General features: G+C 49.2%; 1 protein-coding gene across 16 annotated transcripts in view; it reads right to left on the minus strand.

Moving 5' to 3' along the window:
• The window catches only part of snx14 (sorting nexin 14), a 278,601-nt gene extending 270,078 nt beyond the window's left edge, over positions 1 to 8,523 (minus strand). For 5 of the 16 annotated variants that reach the window (XM_085982074.1, XM_085982071.1, XM_085982073.1 and 2 more), the window contains exon 1: positions 8,256 to 8,509. In XM_085982074.1, the coding sequence (XP_085838200.1) occupies positions 8,256 to 8,380 (125 nt within the window). In that variant the 5' untranslated portion in view covers positions 8,381 to 8,509. Of the gene's footprint in view, positions 1 to 7,391; positions 7,511 to 8,255 lie in introns of all 16 variants that reach the window. The other 11 variants (XM_085982064.1, XM_085982063.1, XM_085982061.1 and 8 more) reach the window with 8 other exon arrangements.
• Between the last annotated feature and the right edge of the window lie 9,547 nt (positions 8,524 to 18,070).

The following is an 18,070-nucleotide window of genomic DNA, read 5'->3' on the forward strand; positions in this document are numbered from 1 at the left end:
GCCGCAGGGAGGACTTCCCTGCCAGCGAGAGGTCGGGAGGCCCTTAGATTTCAAGTTTAAAAGGACTGCCTTCCAGACCGTCGCATTCTCCCTTTCCACCTGGCCATTCCCCCGGGGGTTGTAGCTGGTGGTCCTGCTTGTAGCGATACCTCTCGAGAGCAGGTACTGCCGGAGTTCGTCGCTCATAAAGGATGAGCCCCTGTCGCTATGAATATAGCTAGGGAAACCGAACAAGGCGAAGAGGTCATTCAGACATTTAATGACTGTGGTACTGGTCATGTCTGAGCAAGGGATGGCAAACGGGAATACTCATCAATTATGTTGAGGAAGTACACATTGCGGTCGGAGGAGGGGAGGGGCCCTTTAAAATCGACGCTCAGCCGTTCAAAGGGGCGCGTGGCTTTGATCAGGCTTGCTCTGTCTGGCCTATAAAAATGCGGTTTGCACTCAGCACAGATTTGGCAGTTCCTGGTCATGGTCCTGACCTCCTCGATGGAGTAGGGCAGGTTATGGGATTTGACGAAGTGAAAAAACCTGGTGACCCCCCGGGTGGCAGAGGTCATTGTGGAGGGTCTTCAGTCTATCGACCTGCACATTGGCGCATGTACCACGTGATAGGGCATCTGGGGGCTCATTGAGTTTCCCGGGCCGGTACAAGATATCGTAATTGTAGGTGGAGAGTTCGATTCTCCACCTTAATATCTTGTCGTTCTTGATTTTGCCCCTCTGCTTCTTATTAAACATAAAAGCTACTGAACGCTGGTCAGTGAGCAGGGTAAATCGTTTTCCGGCCAGGTAATGCCTCCAATGTCGCACAGCTTCCACAATGGCCTGGGCCTCCTTTTCGACAGAGGAGTGTCGAATCTCGGGGCCCTGGAGGGTCCTTGAGAAAAAGGCCACGGGTCTCCCCGCCTGGTTAAGGGTTGCAGCTAGGGCAAAGTCGGATGCGTCGCTCTCCACTTGGAAAGGGATGGACTCATCCACTGCGTGCATTGTGGCCTTCGCAATATCTCCTTTTATGAGAGTGAAGGCTGCACAGGCCTCTGCTGTCAGGGGGAAGGAGGCGGACTTGATGAGGGGTCTGGCTTTGTCCGCATAGTTGGGCACCCACTGAGCATAGTACGAGAAAAACCCCAGGCATCTCTTCAGTGCTTTTTGGCAGTGGGGGAGGGGGAGCTCCATAAGGGGGCGCATCCTGTCGGGGGTCGGGGCCGATGACTCCGTTCTCCACTACACAGCCAAGAATGGCAAGGCGCTTGGTACGAAACATACATTTGTCCTTGTTGTAGGTTAGGTTCAGCCGTTGGGCCGTATGGAGGAATTTCTCTAGATTAACATCATGGTCCTGCTGGTCGCGGCCGCAGATGGTGACGTTGTCTAGATAGGGGAAAGTGGCCTGGAGCGCATTCTGGTCGACCATCCGGTCCATCTCCCGTTGGAAGACTGAAACCCCGTTGGTGACGCCGAAGGGAACTCTGAGGAAGTGGTAGAGACGACCGTCAGCTTCAAAAGCTGTGTACTGGCGGTCCTCAGCCCTGATGGGGAGCTGGTGGTATGCCGACTTCAGGTCAATCGTCGAGAACACCCGGTATTGTGCTATCTGATTGACCATGTCAGATATGCGGGGGGAGTGGGCAAGCATCTAGCTGGGTGTAGCGATTGATCGTCTGGCTGTAGTCAATAACTAGGCGCTGTTTTCCGCCAGTCTTCACTACCACCACTTGTGCTCGCCATGGGCTGGTGCTACTTTCAATAATCCCTTCCTTCAGGAGTCTTGCTACCTCGGATTTAATGAAGCTCCTATCCCCGGCACTGTAACGCCTGCTTTTGGTAGCAATGGGCTTACAGTCGCGGGTGAGGTTAGCGAACAAGGAGGGGGGGGGGGGGGACTTTAAGGGTGGAGAGGCTGCAAATGGTGCGCGGCGGGCGGTTTAAAAGCTGCTGGCTGCAGACTGTGAGTGGGGGGAGGGGTCCGTCGTACGCTAATGTGACACTCTTAAGGTTGCACTGAAAATCCAACCCCAGTAGAACGGCAGAGCAAAGATGGGGCAGGACCAGGAGTTTAAAATTTTTGTATTCTGTGCCCCTTACTGAAAGGGTCACTACACAGTAGCCACCGACGTCCGCTGACTGGGCTTTGGAAGCCAAAGAGATCCGATGTCGCGTCGGCAGGACCGGGAGAGAGTAACTCTGCACCGTGTCGGGGTGGATAAAGCTTTCCGTGCTCCCGGTCAAAAAGGCAGGTAGTGGCGCGGCCGTTTACCTTAATGTCCATCATGGACCTGGACAGTTGATGAGGGAGAGATTGGTCCAGCGTCACGGAGGCCAGCGTATGGTCGAGCGAGTCGATGTGGTCGTCAGATGAGGCGGTGGTTGAGTCCGGGTCCCCCGTGGTTGAAGTTGGAGACGTCCGAGATGGCGGACAAAATGGCGGCGCCCATGGTCCCGATCCCCACGCGGCTGGGGGAGCCCAAGATGGCGGACAAGATGGCTGCCCCCACGGTTCACACGCGGCGCTGCTGGCGTTAGCGGTTTTACCTTTGCAGGCGCTGACAGTGTCCTTTCTTCCCGCAGCCGGAGCAGGTAGCGTTTCTCGCCGGGCAGCATGCTCTGGGGTGTTTTGCCTGGCCACAAAAATAAAATTTCTGTGCCTTGGACATCGCAGCAGCAGTTGAAGGTGGCGGTCCCATGACCCAAGGTTGTGGCGTCCACGTTGCGGAGCGGTTAGGGGAGAAGGCGTCCATATTCCTGTGGGCCACGTCGAGCGAGAGGGACACTGCCTTTCTCAGGTCCATTTCTCCCTTTTCCAACAGTCTCTGCCGGGAGTAGTCGGACCTTAGACCCGCAACGAAAGCATCTTGGATCAGTCCCTCTGTGTGTGTTGCGGCTGATGCTTCTTTGCAATCGCAGTCTCGGCCGAGTATCCGTAGTGCCCGTAAGAAGGCCTCCACCGATTCCCTGGGCTGCTGTCTGTGGGATCTTAAGAGGTGCCGGGCATAGACCGTATTTACCGGGCGTGCGTATTGCCCTTTTAGCAGACCGATAGCCGCCGCGTCGGTCGTCGCGTCCTGGATTATTGTATAAACTTGGTGGCTCACCTTTGAGGCCAGGATTTCCAACTTGTTTTCGTCCAGGGTCACAGTTGAGGCTTGCAGGTAGGCCTCGAAGCAACGCAGCCAATGCGCGAATTTGGTAGCCGAACCCGCTTCTTGGGGGTCTAGGTCCAGGCATGTTGGTCTGAGGGCTCGCAGCAGCTCCTGTTGCTCAGCGTTTGGTGCAGCAGCCTGCTGTTCAGCAAATGTCGACATTTTGTTTTTGCTAATAAAATTGATGCGCTATCAATTACTCATAAAAGACTGAGCGTTAAGAGAGTAACTAAAGGCTTTTATTAGCAAAGAACAGAGCATGCCTCTCGTGGTTGACTGGGTTCCAAGAAGGCAGGGGGCTGCAGGTCAATCACCTTTATACCTGGGCCTGTGCGGGTGGAGCCAGCCGAGACATGTTGAGGCATGCATAGGTACAACAGTGTGTAACAACAACAACAACAAGTGGTTTACCACACTGTGCATGCGCAGTCCATTCAGGTTCTTACTGTTGGACACCATTTGTATGTTTAGAAAGTCCCTTTGCGTGTCACTGACTTTTACAGCAGTGTTTGTCTCAGTAAGATTCTTTTGATCCAGCTTCACGTTCATAAACCACTCGCCGCTTTTAATTGTTAAATAAAGTAGTGGAAGTTATAACTTCTCTTCCGGAGATTAAAACCTGAGTTGGGGCAGGAAAATCCGTGAGTTATTCCGGCGTTGCGTGGGCAGAGGTAGTGTGACCCTTCCTTTCAACCCTTTTCTTTCCCCTGGTGCAGAGCAGCCCTGTGTCAGTTTTGGGGGGGGGGGGGGGGGGGGGGGAAGGGGTGCAGAAAGAAACTTTCTAGTCTCTGGGCCTACGGCAAGACCATACTAATTGGGATCCGGTGTGACTCTCTCCTTCAATGTTTTAAGTCCGAGTTGCTGTTGAGTTCCTCAGGGCAGTGTCCTAGGCCCAACCATCTTCAGCTGCTTCATCAATGACCTTGCCTCCATCATAAGGTCAGAAATGGGGATGTTCGCTGATGACTGCACAGTGTTCAGTTCCATTCGCAACTCCTCAGATAATGAAGCAGTCCGTGCCCGCATGCAGCAAGCCCTGGATAACATTCAGGCTTGGGCTGGTGAGTAGCAAGTAACATTCGTGCCACACAAGTGCCAGGCAATGACTATCTCCAACAAGAGAGTCTAGCCACCGCCTCTTGATATTCAACGGCATTACCATCGCCGAATCTCCCACCATCAACATCTTGGGGATCACCATTGACCAGCAACTTAACTGGACCAGCCACATAAATACTGTGGCTTCAAGAGGTCAGATGCTGGGAATTCTGCGGCGAGTGTCTCACCTCCCAACTCCTCAAATCCTTTGCACCATCTACAAGGCACAAATCAAATCAACTTTTGTCATTGTTAGTGCACAAGTGCAGTACAACGAAATGTAGGCTTGCGGCTCCCGAGAGTGTACATTTGGATTAAGGCATTTAAACATTCAACATACATTTGGCTTGTAGTATATTAACATAAACATATAACCATAATAAAGTGCATTGGCAGATGTGCAGGCTTTAGAGTTTGTTTGTGGAGTTCAGTAGGATGACAGCCCTGGGAAAGGAGCTGTTCCTAAATCTGGTCGTACGGGTGCGAATGCATCTGTAGCGTCTCCCAGATGGCAGGAGGGCGAACAGACTGTGCCTGGGGTGGGTAGGGTCTTTGATGATGGACCGTGACCTCCGTAAACAGCGTTTCTGGTATATGTGCTCTATGGTCGGTAGCCGGGTGCCAGTAATGCGTTGGGCAGTTTTGACTACCCGCTGCAGGGCTTTCCGGTCATAGTAGGTACAGCTGCCATACCATACTGTCATACAGTTCGTCAGGATGCTCTCTATAATGCAGCGGTAAAAGTTAGAGAGGATCAGGGGTGACAGGTTACATCCCTTCAGCCTCCTTAGGAAATATAGGCGCTGCTGGGCCTTCTTCACCAGAGAGGAGGTGTTGAGGGACCAGGAGAGGTCTTCCGTGATGTGGACTCCGAGGAACTTAAAGCTGGCCACCCTTTCCACCACAGCCCCATTGATGTGGATGGGGGTGTGACTTCCGCCTTTGGACTTCCTGAAGTCCACAATGATTTCTTTGGTTTTCTTGATGTTAAGGGCCAGGTTGTTATCGGCGCACCACTTCACGAGATGCTGGACCTCCTCCCTGTAGGCTGACTCATCGTTGTTGGTGATCTGGCCTACAACCGTGGTATCATCCGCAAACTTGATGGTGTTCGAACCATTAACAGCCACACAGTCGTGGGTGAAGAGGGAGTAGAGGAGGGGGCTCAGCACACATCCTTGTGGGGCCCCAGTGTTCAGGGTCGGGGGGGGGGGGGGGGGGGGGGGGGAGGTGTGGTTACCTAATTTGACAGACTGGGGTCTGTTTGTTAGGAAGTCCAGGGTCCAGTTGCAGAGGGAAGTGTTCAGGCCAAGAGTTTGGAGGCCAGCTTGTTGGGGACGAGTGTTGAATGCTGAGCTGTAGTCTATGAACAGCATTCTGATGTAGGTCTCCTTACCATCTAGGTGATTCAGTGCCAAGCAGTTGTGATTGCATCCTCCGTTGATCTGTTTGCAAGATCAGGAGTGCGATCAGGAGTGCGATGGAATACTCTCCACTTGCCTGGGCGAGTGCAGCTCCAACAACACAAGAAGCTCAACACCATCCAGGATAAAGCAGCCCGCTTGATTGGCACCCCATCCACCACCTTCAACATTCATTCCCTCCGCCACCGGCGCACTGTGGCTGCAGTGTGTACCATCTGCAAGATGCACTGCAGCAACTCACCAAGGCTTCTTCGACAGCACCTCCCAAACCCGCAACCTCAACCACCTGGAAGGACAAGGGCAGCAGGCGCATGTGAACACCACCACCTCCAAGTTCCCCTCCAAGTCACACACCATCCTGATTTAGAAGTATATCGCCTTTCCTTCATCATCACTGGGTCAAAATCCTGGAACTCCCTACCTAACAGCACTGTGCGAGTAGCTTCACCACAATGACTGCAGCAGTTCAAGGCGGCGGCTCACCACCATCTTCTCAAGGGCAATTAGGAATGGGCAATAAATGCTCGTCTTGCCAGCGACGCCCACATCCCAGGAACGAATAAAAAAGTTAATGGCCCAGAAATTCAGGTCGGGGGCTTCCCGCGGGTGTAAGCCCCCGACCTGCACTTACCTTGCGCGCCGGCAGTTGAGCTGTAGGGCCCCGTGGAATTCCGATCCGGGGCCTGGTCCAGCTGCCGGCACGCAGTGCTTGCGTATCCCGGGGCGCAGTTAGTTCGATGCATCCCCTGGGATCACGTGGGCCATGGGGAGCCAATCGGAGCAGGGAATGCTTCATTCATAAGTCTTGACAGGAAGTACTGTCAAGACTTATAAATACTACGGCCCCAAAATAGTACTAAACCTTCCAATAATTTTTTTTTTTTTTTTTTTAAATCAGAATTTTTAAATAAACTATAAATTACATGAAATAACTTTTAAACAATAATTTAAATTTTTGAACAAAATAATTGTATATGCTAATGGGGCTAAAAATAAACTTACCTTGCTTTAAAGTATTTAAAAATAATAAACCTGTGGAAAAAATGTTTTCATTTTAATTAATTCACCACTTACCTTGTAAAAAGCAGGCCTTACGCCTGCTTTTTAAATTTCTAACTTTTGCAGACTTACCCTCACGGAAAAACCTGTAAAAAAAAACGTTAGTTCAATGCGCACGCGCAGACTCCCCTGCGCACATGTTTGACCTCTGAACCCCTGCTTTCAGAGGAACGGAAGTGCCAGTTTCCCGCGCATGCGCAGTGCATGCAAAAAACCGGCACTTCCATTGGGCCTACGGGTGAGCACCCCGTGCGTACTCACCCGTGGAGACCTGAATTTCTGGGCCATTAAAATAGCTGATGGCTTTAACACGATTTTTCTCCTACCTCAGACTCGGAGCTTTATATTCATGGCCATGTGCTTCTCCGATGGATGGACAGGCCTAGTCTGGGTGCTCATGTCCTTTGAGATACCGCTGGCTATTTGTGAAAGGGTTGGGGAGGAGGAAAGGGATGGGCTGCCTTTGCCACCAAAAGGAGTTATGGCGATGAGTTCGGGTGGGTAAAGTCGCTCAGAGCCCTGTTTATTTCTCCATTTCTCTCATGCGTCATCCGCCTCCGCTATTACTGGTGCTGTTAATTCAATTTGCTGGCTTTCACCACCATGTTAGTGCTTGGTATCAAACTAAGTGGGAGATTTTGTTTCTGAAGTGGAGGACATGTACCTGGAATTTTAGTGCAGTCCATCCACATGTGCACAGAACGAGCCTGTTGTGAGCACTGCGCTTGTTGCTCCTGGTTCATTTCCTGTTACAAGCAAATGGTTGCTGGGGGCGGAACAGACCTTGGGCAGCAAATGGGCACAAAATGTAAATTTAGGATAAAAACAGAAAGAGCTGTGCATAGCACTCTCGCCTGAGTCAGAAGGTCGTAGGTTCAAGTCCCACTACACAGAATTGAGCACGAAAATCTCGGCTGACGCTCCCAGTGCAGTACTGAGGGAGTGTTGCAGTGTCTTTCGGATGAGTTAAACCGAGGCCCTGTCTGCTTTATAGGGTGGGCGTAAAAGATTCCATGACACTATTTCGAAGAGCAAGGGAGTTACCCAGTTGTCCTGGCCAATATTTATCCCTCAATCAACAACACTAAAAAAACAGATTATCTGGTCATTATCACGTTGCTGTTTGTGGGAGCTTGCTGTTTGCAAATTGGCTGCTGTGTTTCCTACATTACAACAGTGACTACACTTCAAAAATACTTCATTGGCTGTAAAGCGCTTTGAGACGTCCGGTGGTCGTGGAAGGCGCCATATAAATGCAAGTCTTTCTTTTAAACCAGAGTAAAAGCCTTGGGCGTTTAGAAAGTTCACCCAGCCCACAGAATGTCCCAGTATTGAACACGCCTTCATTTGTCACTGAACTAATTCACTGCACTGCAGCCGCAATTTTCGCCATTAAACACGACTCACTGACACTCGCTTAAAATGGCCAGCCCGGCCCAGCGCACTGCACACAGGCAATGCAGCCCAGCGGGCCCCGAGCAGCTTCAGACCCAGCCCCGGGCTGCCCCTCTCCCTCTCCCGGGTTTACCTGTTGAGCAGCAGGGTGGCCGAGCTGAGCAGCAGCAGGGTGAAGCAAAAGACGGGATACTGGCGGCCGGTGTCGCGGAGCCGGTGTAGCCGGAGGCGAAGGCCCAGCTCCCGCAGCGCTGGCATCCTGAGGGAGCAGGAGGGAGGCCCGGAGAGGCAGGCGGACGGGTTCAGTAGTACCCGCGCCACTCCATGGCTCGCTCTGACCGCGGGCCGTCCGACTGGAGCGGCGGGGGCGTCACAGGCCTCATACCGTCACTTCCTGTCACTCGCCCACTGCCGGCCCGCCTTTTACCCCCCCCCGCTCCTTTACAAAGATGGCGCCTGTGTGAGTGTGACGTCAAAGAGAACAAGAAAAACTTGCATTTATATAGCGCCTGTCACGACCTCCGGAAGTCCCAAAGCACTTTACAGCCAATTTACTTTTGAAGTGTAGTCACCATTGTAAAATAGGAAACGTAGCAGCCAATCTGCACACAGCAAGGGCCCTCAAACAGCAATGTGATAATGACCAGATAATCTGCTTTTGTGATATCAATTGAGGGATAAACATTGGATAGGGCACCGGGGGATAACTGCCCTGCTCTTCTTTGAAATAGTGCCATGGGATCATTTATATCCACTTGAAAGGGCAGACAGGGCCTCGGTTTAACTTCTCATCCGAAAGACGGCACCTCCGACCCAGTGCAGCGCTCCCTCAGTACTGCCCCTCCGACAGTGCAGCACTGCCTCAGTACTGTCCCTCCGACAGTGCAGCGCTCCCTCAGCACTGCACTGGCGTGACAGCCTAGATTTATGTGCTCAAGTCCCTGGAGTGGGACTTGAAACATAGAAGATAGGAGTAGGCCATTCAGCCCCTCGAGCCTGCTTAAATTAAATCACTATTATTTCCCTAACCCACAACACACACCAGACCCTGCAGTGCCCATGGGTCGCAGAAAGTCTCAAGTGCACCGGCGGACACCGCGCGCACCTTCTCCAGCACCACTCAAGTGTGGAAGAGAGGCAGGCAGCCACAGTGCAACCACCCCCACGGGCTGCATCCAACCTCAACCTGTGGATGGCCACCTCAGCCAGGCCCAGGAGCACACTGACGAGGAGGTCCTCTGACTTACCTGCCCGCCTCCATACTAGCTGGCCAAAGATCAGGGTAGGTGGGGACTGAAGTGGAGCCAGAAGTCCAGGAACAGCCCCTTCAAATAACAGAACGGTGGCTGCAACCTCTCATAAATGGAACACGGACTCCTCCAGGCTGTGAAAGTGCCAGGCGACCTGAAAGGAACTAATATTCTTCCGGTCAGACAGTGAGCACTTTAGGAAGTCACTGGCCAGTGGGAAGCTGTTTCAGGTTGCAAAGTGGTGGAGAACCTGGGGTAAAACCTTGTAGCAAAATATTTTACAACAATAACTTGCATTTATATAGCACGTCAAAGAAGTGTAATCCAGCAAAAATGGACGCTGAGCCAGGGAAGGAGATATTAGGAGGGGTGACCAACGATTGGTCAAAGAGGTGGATTTTAATGAGAAGGAGCTGGAGAGGCAGGTGGAGTTTAGGGAGGTAATTCCAGAATATGGAAGGTAGCTGAAGGCAAAACCTCCAATGGTGGGGCAAAGGGAAGGCGAACGGACAAGAAGCCAGAGCAACAGAGATTTGAAGGGGAATTGTAAGGTTGAAGGTGGTTAGTGATAGGGACGGGCGAGGGGATTTAACACAAGGACGAGAGTTTTAAATTTGAAACGTTGGGGGACAGGGAGTCAATGTAGGAAAGCAAGCACATTACCCATCTGGTATAAGAACTAATGGCCCGGATTTTGTCAGCGTTTCGCCATCATTACTCCTCTGAAAGTGACAGCAACTTCTAGAATCAGCACATGCGCAGATAAACGAGGAAATCTAGAAGTTGCTGTCGGTCATCCCCTACTCCTCCACAGGTTGGACTGTGGAAATCCCCGGAGCCGGCAATCAATTCAAATCACACTAAAGGACAAAAACTTCCCTTATGCTGGAATATCGCTGTTAAACCTTATTGAAAGAGGTGTAACTGGGTTATTAACAGCATATTGACTGTTGAACAACTGTTCTGGTCTTGCAAAACGAATTTTATATTTGTGGACTGTCAAATATTTCCTTTAATATAAGAATTACATTGTTTTTAAAACACATTTTTAAAGTTTGATATTTCAGCTTCTACCTTACCACTCGCTGCGCAAAAAAGTTTTTCCTCACATCCCCCCTGTATCTCTTGCCCAAAACCTTAAATCTGTGTCTCCTAGTCCTTGTACCATCAACTCGTGGGAACAGCCTTTCCCCGTCTAGCCTATCCAAACCCGTCATAATCTTGTTCACCTCGATCAAATCACCCCTCAACCTCCTTTGCTCTAATGAAAACAAATCCAGCGTCTCCAACTTGTCCTTGTAGCTAAGATCCCCCATCCCCGGAACCATTCTGGTAAATCTCCTCTGCACCCTCTCAATTGGACGCAATACTCCAGTTGTGGCCTAACCAGCGCTTTATAAAGGTTCAGCATAACTTCTCTACTTTTGTGCTCAATACCTCTATTTATGAAGCCCAAGATCCCATATGCTTTGCTAACCACTCTCTCAATATGTCCTGCCACCTTCAGGGACCTATGCACATTAACTCCCAGGCCCCTCTGTCCCTGCACACTCTTTAAAACTGTGCCATTAAGTGTATATTGCCTCTCCCTGTCCCTTCTGCCAAAATGCATCACCTCACACCATCTGCCAGGTGTCTGCCCATTCTGCTAGCCTTTCTATGTCCTGTTGCAGTCTTTTGGTATCATCACTGTTTGCCACACTCCCAAGTTTGGTGTCATCGGCAAATTTAGAAATTCTACTCTATTCCACTATCAAGGTCATTTATATACATCAAAAAAGCAGTAGCTCCAGCACTAACCCTTGGGGAACACCACCGTCTACCATCCTCCAGTCTGAAAAACAGCCATTTACCACAACTCGCTGTTTTCTGTCCTTAAGCCAATTCCTTATCCAAGCTGACCCACCCTATTCCATGTGCCTCAATTTTGTTAACCAGCCATCTATATGGTACTTTGTCAAATGCCTTACGAAAATCCATGTAGACAACATCCATTGCATTCCCTTCATCAATCCTCTGTTACTTCATCAAAAAATTCAATTAGTCAAACATGATCTACCTTTTACAAATCAGTGTTGGATTTCCTTAATAAGCTTAAAACTCTCCAAGTGCCCATTAATTTTTTCCATCATTATTGTTTCTAAAAACTTTACCCACCACTAATGTTAAACTGACCAGCCTGTAGTTACTGGGATTGTCCTTACTCCCTTTCTTGAACAAGGGTGCACCATTTGCCACTTTCCAATCCTCAGGCACCTCCCCCACATCTAGGGAAGATTGGAAAATTAAGGCAAGCCCTTCTGCTATCTCCTCCCCCAATTCCCTTAGCAACCTGGGATGCAAGCCATCTGGACCAGGTGACTTATCCACTCCAAGCATACCCAGCCTTTCTAGTACATCCTGTTATCAATTTTCACCCCTTCCATTACTTCTACCTCTTTCACTGCTGATATTTTGTCAGCATCCACCTCCTTAGTAAACACCAATACAAAGTACTCATTGAGTATTCTAGCCTTGCCCTGCGCCTCTAAGCATATATCACCACCTTTGTCCCCAATAGGCTCCACCCCACCTCTTACTACCCGCTTACTGTTTATATTTTGAAGATTTTTGGGTTTCCTTTTATGTTAACCGCCATTCTACTCATTCTCTGTCAATCTTATTTTCATCTTCACTTCCCCTCTCAACTTACTGTATTTGGTCTGGTCCTCCTTGAAGAATTCACCTGACATTCATCATACACCCTCTTTTTTTGTTGCATCATCTCTATCTCCCTCGTCATCCAAGGAGCCCTTGCTTTGATTCCCTTACCCTTCCCTCTCGTTGGAATGTACCTAGCCTGTACTTGGAACAATGGGAGATCTTTAAGGAGATGTTCCGTTAGTTTTTCCTGGTCAGTCTTAGGATCTAGCCAGAGTAAAATGGAACCAAAGTGAATTAGAATCTGCGCATTTTATTTCCTGGTTTGCTGTCTGAGAATGCTTCAATGTGATTGGCTGCTTAGTCTGCTTGATGACATCACTGTTGCTGGACACTTAGGTTTTACTTGATTTGGCGCCAGTTTCAAAGGCCGGGAGAGCCAAAATCGATGCCACGGAGATCGCTAGGTCTTTGTGCGTAGCTTGCTTAGAGGTCAGCGGCGAGCGCAGTCAGTTGGCTGCTGACCTCAAATTCTGTGCCATTGTATATAAAATTTGGTATTTAAGTACATTCTGCTTTAAGACCTTTTCTGTGATCTGCTCTTAGGAGAAAGGGAATTTAGCAAAAATCTGGGTTGATGCAGTTTTAGTAAGACGCTTTACAAAACATACATTTTCTGAATCATTGTACATTATCCATATGTTGTATAATAGCAAAATACTGCGGATGTTGGAAATCTGAAATAACAGAAAATGCTGGAAATACTCAGCAGGCCAGGCAGCATCCGTGGAGAGAGAAACAGAGTTAACGTTTCAGGTCTGGGACCCTTCATCAGAACTGGAAAAAGCTGGAGATGTAACAGATATTAAGCAGGTGCAGAGACGGGGGCGGGGGTTAGGAGGGGAGGAAGAAATAGAAAGAACACCCTGTACTTTTGTAAGAGGCAGGAAAGATAAAATGTTGCAAATGGGAATGGCAAAAATCATACTGCATGAAAAATGGGGACAGGGATAATTATCTGAAATTGTTGAACTCAATGTTGAGTCCGGCAGGCTGCAAAGTGCCCAATCGAAAGATGCGGTGCTGTTCCTCGAGCTTACGTTGAGCTTCATTGGAACAATGCAATAGCCCGAGGACAGAGAGATCAGAGTGGGAGTAAAGTGGTGAATTAAAGTGACAGGCGGCCGGAAGCTCAGGGTCACCCTTACGGACTGAACGGAGGTGTTCCGCAAAGCGGTCGCCCAATCTGCGTTTGGTCTCCCCAATGTAGAGGAGACCGCATCGTGAGCAGCGAATACAGTATACTAGATTGCAAGAAGTACAAGTAAATCGCTGTTTCACCTGGAAGGGGTGTTTGGGGCCCTGGACAGTGGGAAGGGAGGTATAGGGGCAGGTGTTGCATCTCCTGCGCTTGCACAGGAAGGTGCCAGGCAAAGGGGAAGGGCTGTTGGGGGTGATAGAGGAGTGGACTAGGGTGTCTCGGAGGGAGCGGTCCCTACGGAATGCTGAAAGGGGAGGGGAAGATGCGTTTGGTGGTGGGATCACTTGAGGTAGCGGAAATGGCGGAGGATGATCCGTTGGATGTGGAGGCTGGTGGGGTGAAAGGTGAGGACAAGGGGAACCCTATCGTGGTTCCGGGAGGGAGGGGCAGGGGTGAGGGCAGAAGTGCGGGAGATAGAACGAACACGGTCGAGGACCATGTCAACCACGGTAGAGGGGAATTCTCGGTTGCGGAAAAAGGAAGACATGTCGGAAGCACTGGTGTGGAAGGTGGCATCGTCGGAGCAGATACGGCGGAGATGGAGAAACCGGGAGAATGGAATAGAGTCCTTACAGGAGGCGGGGTGGGAGGAAGTATAGTCCAGGTAACTGTGGGAGTCAGTGGGCTTGTAGTGAATATTGGTCGATAACCTATCCCCAGAGATGGAGACGGAGAAGTCGAGGAAGGGAAGAGTCAGAGATGGACCATGTGAAGGTGAGGGAAGGGTGGAAATTGGAGGCAAAGTGAATGAAATTGGCTAGTTCGGGCGAGAGCAGGAAACGACACCAATACAGTCATCAATGTACCGGAAAAAGAGGTGAGGGAGAGGACCTGAGTAGGACTGGAACAAAGAATGTTCCACATATCCCACGAAAAGGCAGGCATAGCTAGGACCCATGCGGGTACCCATAGCAACACCTTTGATTTGGAGGAAATGAGTGGAGTTAAAGGAGAAGTTGTTCAATGCGAGAACAAGTTCAGCCAAGCGGAGGAGGGTGGTGGTAGATGGGGACTGGTCGGGCCTCTGTTCAAGGAAGAAGCGGAGCGCCCTCAGGCCATCCTGGTGTGCGATGGAGGTGTAGAGGGATTGTACGCCCATGGAGAAAAGGAAGCGGTCGGGGCCAGGAAACTGGAAACTGTTAAAGTGGCGGAGGGCGTCCGAAGAGTCGCGGATATAGGTGGGAAGAGACTGGACAACTCCAGTCTTTCCTCGTAGCTAAGATTCTCTACTCCCAGCAATATCCTTGTAAATCTCCTCTGTACCCTCTCTAGTGCAATCACATCTTTCCTGTAATGTGGTGACCAGAACTGCATGCAGTACTCTAGCTGAGGCCTAACTAGTGTTTTATACAGTTGAAACATAACCCCCCTGCTCTTGTATTCTATGCCACGGCTAATAAAGGCAAGCACTCCATATGCCTTCTTAACCACCTTATCTACCTGGCCTGCTACCTTCAGGGATCTGTGAACATGCACTCCAAGGTCCCTTTGTTCCCCTACACTACTCAGTGTCCTACCATTTAATGTGTATTCCCTTTCCTTGTTAGCCCTCCCCAAATGCATTGCCTCACACTTCTCCGGATTGAATTCCATTTGCCACTGTTCTGCCCACCTGACCAATTTATTGATATCTTCCTGCAGGCTACAGCTTCCTTCTTCAGTATCAACCACACAGCCGATTTTAGTATCAGCTGCAAACTTCTTAATCATACCCCCGATATTCAAGTCAAGATCGTTGATATAGACCACAAAAAGCAAGGGACCTAGTACTGAGCCCTGCGGAACCAGCCTTCCAGTCACAAAAACACCCATCAACCATTACCCTCTGCTTCCTGTCTCCGAGCCAGTTTTGAATCCAACTTGACACTTTGCCCTGGATCCCATGGGCTTTTAACTTCGTGACCAGTCTGCCATGGATTTACAAAAGGTAAATTATGCTCGACTAATCTACTGGAATTTTGAGGATGTAACTGGTAGATTAGATGAGCGAACCAGTGGATGTGGTGTATTTGGACTTTCAGAAGGCTTTCGATAAGGTCCCGCATAAGAGATTAATGTGCAAAGTTAAAGCACATGGGATTGGGGGTAAGGTACTGACTTGGATAGAGAACTGGTTGGCAGACAGGAAGCAAAGAGTTGGAATAAACAGGTCTTTTTCCTGAGTGGCTCGCAGTGACTAGTTGGGTACCGCAGGGATCAGTGCTAGGACCCCAGCTATTCACAATATATATTAATGATCTAGATGAGGGAACTAGATGTAATATCCCCAAGTTTGCAGATGACACAAAGCTGGGTGGGCGTGTGTGCTGTGAGGACGACGCAGAGAAACTCCAGTATGATTTGGACAGGTTGGGTGATTGGGCAGATGCAGTATAATGTGGATAAATGCAAGGTTATCCACTTTGGTGGCAAAAACAGGAAGACAGATTATCTGAACGGCAATAGATTGGGAAAAGGTGAAGTGCAACGAGACCTGGGTGTCCTTGTGCACCAGTCACTGAAGGTAAACATGCAGGTGCAGCAGACGGTTAAGGTGGCAAATAGTATGTTGGCCTTCATAGAGAGGATTCGAGTACAGGAGCAAGAAAATCTTGTGCGCAGTTTTGGTCGCCTTATCTGAGGATGTTCTTGCCATGGAGTGTGCAGCGAAGATTCACCAGACTGATACCTGGGATGGCAGGAATGACATATGAGGAGAGATTGGGTCGATTCGGCTTATATTGGCTAGAGTTTAGAAGAATGAGAGGGGATCTCATTGAAACTTATAAAATTCTAACAGGACTCGATGCAGGAAGGATATTCCGAATGGCAGGGGAGTTCAGAACCAGGGGTCACAGTCTAAGGATAAGGGGTAAGCGATTTAGGACTGAGATGAGGAGGAATTTCTTCACCCAGAGAGTGGTGAACCTGTGGAATTCTCTACCACACAAGACAGTTGAGGCCAATTCATTAAATATATTCAAGGAGTTGTTAGATATATTTCTTAAGGCTAAAGGGATCAAGGGATATGGGGAGAAAGCAGGGACAGGGTACTGAATTTGGATTATCAGCCACAATCTCATTAAATGGCGGTACAGGCTCGAGGGGCCGAATGGCCTACTCCTGCTCCTATCTTCTATGTTTGTTTCTATGTTTTCCCTACATCAAACGCACTACCTTCATCTACCCTAGTTACCTCCTCAAAAAATTCAATCAAGTTTGTCAGACACAACCTTCCTTTAACAAATCCGTGCTGACTATCCTTGATTAATCCGTGTCTTTCTAAATGAAGATTTATCCTGTCCTTCAGAATTCTTTCCAATAATTTTCCCACCAAGGTTAGGCTGACTGGCCTGTAATTACCAGTCTATCCTTTTCTCCCTTTTTAAACAAGGGTACCACATTAGCAGTCCTGCAGCACACCTGAAGCCAGAGAGGATTGAAAAATGGTGGTCAGGGCCTCTGCTATTTCCTCTTTTGCTTCACTTAACAGCCTGGGATACATTTCACCCGGGCCTGGGGATTTATCCACTTTTAAAGCCGCTAAACCCCTTAATACTTCCCCTCTCACTGTTTATTTCATCTAATATTTCACTCCTCCCCCCCCCCCCCCCGCCGATTGCAATGTCTGCTTCGCCACTCTCCTTTGTGAAAACAGACGCAAAGTATTCATTAAGAACCCTACCGACATCTCCCGCCCTCCACAGATTGCCCTCATGATCTCTAATAGGCCCTGCCCTTTCTTTAGTTATCCTCTTAAGTGGCAAAGGAAACTGCTGAGAAAATCCAGTGTGCTTTCCCCCTTCTAATGCTAATTTTCTCCCACCCCTCCCGAAGGCATCGGCTCGCTATAGTGAAGCTCCACAAATGCCAGGTGCCCTCCACTATCTCGCCCAAATAACCATTATTGATGTGGGGTAAGCTTTAGCGATGACTGTCAACGGGTAATTGGACCACAGAAGGAAATACAGCCAAACTCAATTTTGTACTCAGTATCTACACACGTGCATTTCTGGCATGGGTCACTGGAAAGGAGCAAGAACCTTATCCCACTTTCCCCTACCTACGCCAGTAAACAGAGGCTAATTGTAGCAACCATACCATTGCCTCAGTCAAGAACAAATATATTGGAATTCTGCTGACAGTATGGCTCAGCTCATCTGCAAAAACTGAGTCACCGGATCACCTTTTTAATCTATTATGCACCCGATGTCTCATGGGAAAATTAAAATCAAACTTAGACAGCCTCAAAAGATTCAAGTTGGTCAACCAAAAGTCTTGCGGATATGTTCCTGTGCTTGTTCTCCATGAATTCAGAAACATCAAACTCATGTTGGGGTACAGTTCAATAAGCACCTGTTGCCTTTCTCAAGTGGTCATGCTTCATGCACGAGCCTCGACAACAAGCTGTTCAACAAAAAGGGAAGCATCCCTGTTGAACCCAATCTACATATGAACTTTCCAGTCACTAGATAGCAAAAAATACCAGGATGAGTTTCCCCCCTTCCTAGCCAGAGGCACTGAAGCCAGTTGTAGTGTTAATTATCTGAGCTAAAATCCGCAAACTCAGCATAGAGGGAACCTCCAACCTTAATTTCAAAGTGGGCAGTTTATTGCCAAATACAGTTAGTGATTCCTTGTTATTTAGTATCCAGAGTCCTTTTAAAAAAGTGATCCATCAAAATTTACATGAACTGCAGATAGCCAGCCAATACATCAACAATTGAACACATTTAATATCACACATTACATGACAGCCAAAGTGTGCAAGCATTGCTCGTTATTGTTGTGGCACACCAACACCGGAAGGGAAAAGCT

This window comes from Somniosus microcephalus, chromosome 3, assembly GCF_052327205.1.
Source record: "Somniosus microcephalus isolate GS21.2 chromosome 3, FLI_Smic_1.0, whole genome shotgun sequence".
Taxonomy (NCBI): Eukaryota; Metazoa; Chordata; class Chondrichthyes; order Squaliformes; family Somniosidae; genus Somniosus; species Somniosus microcephalus.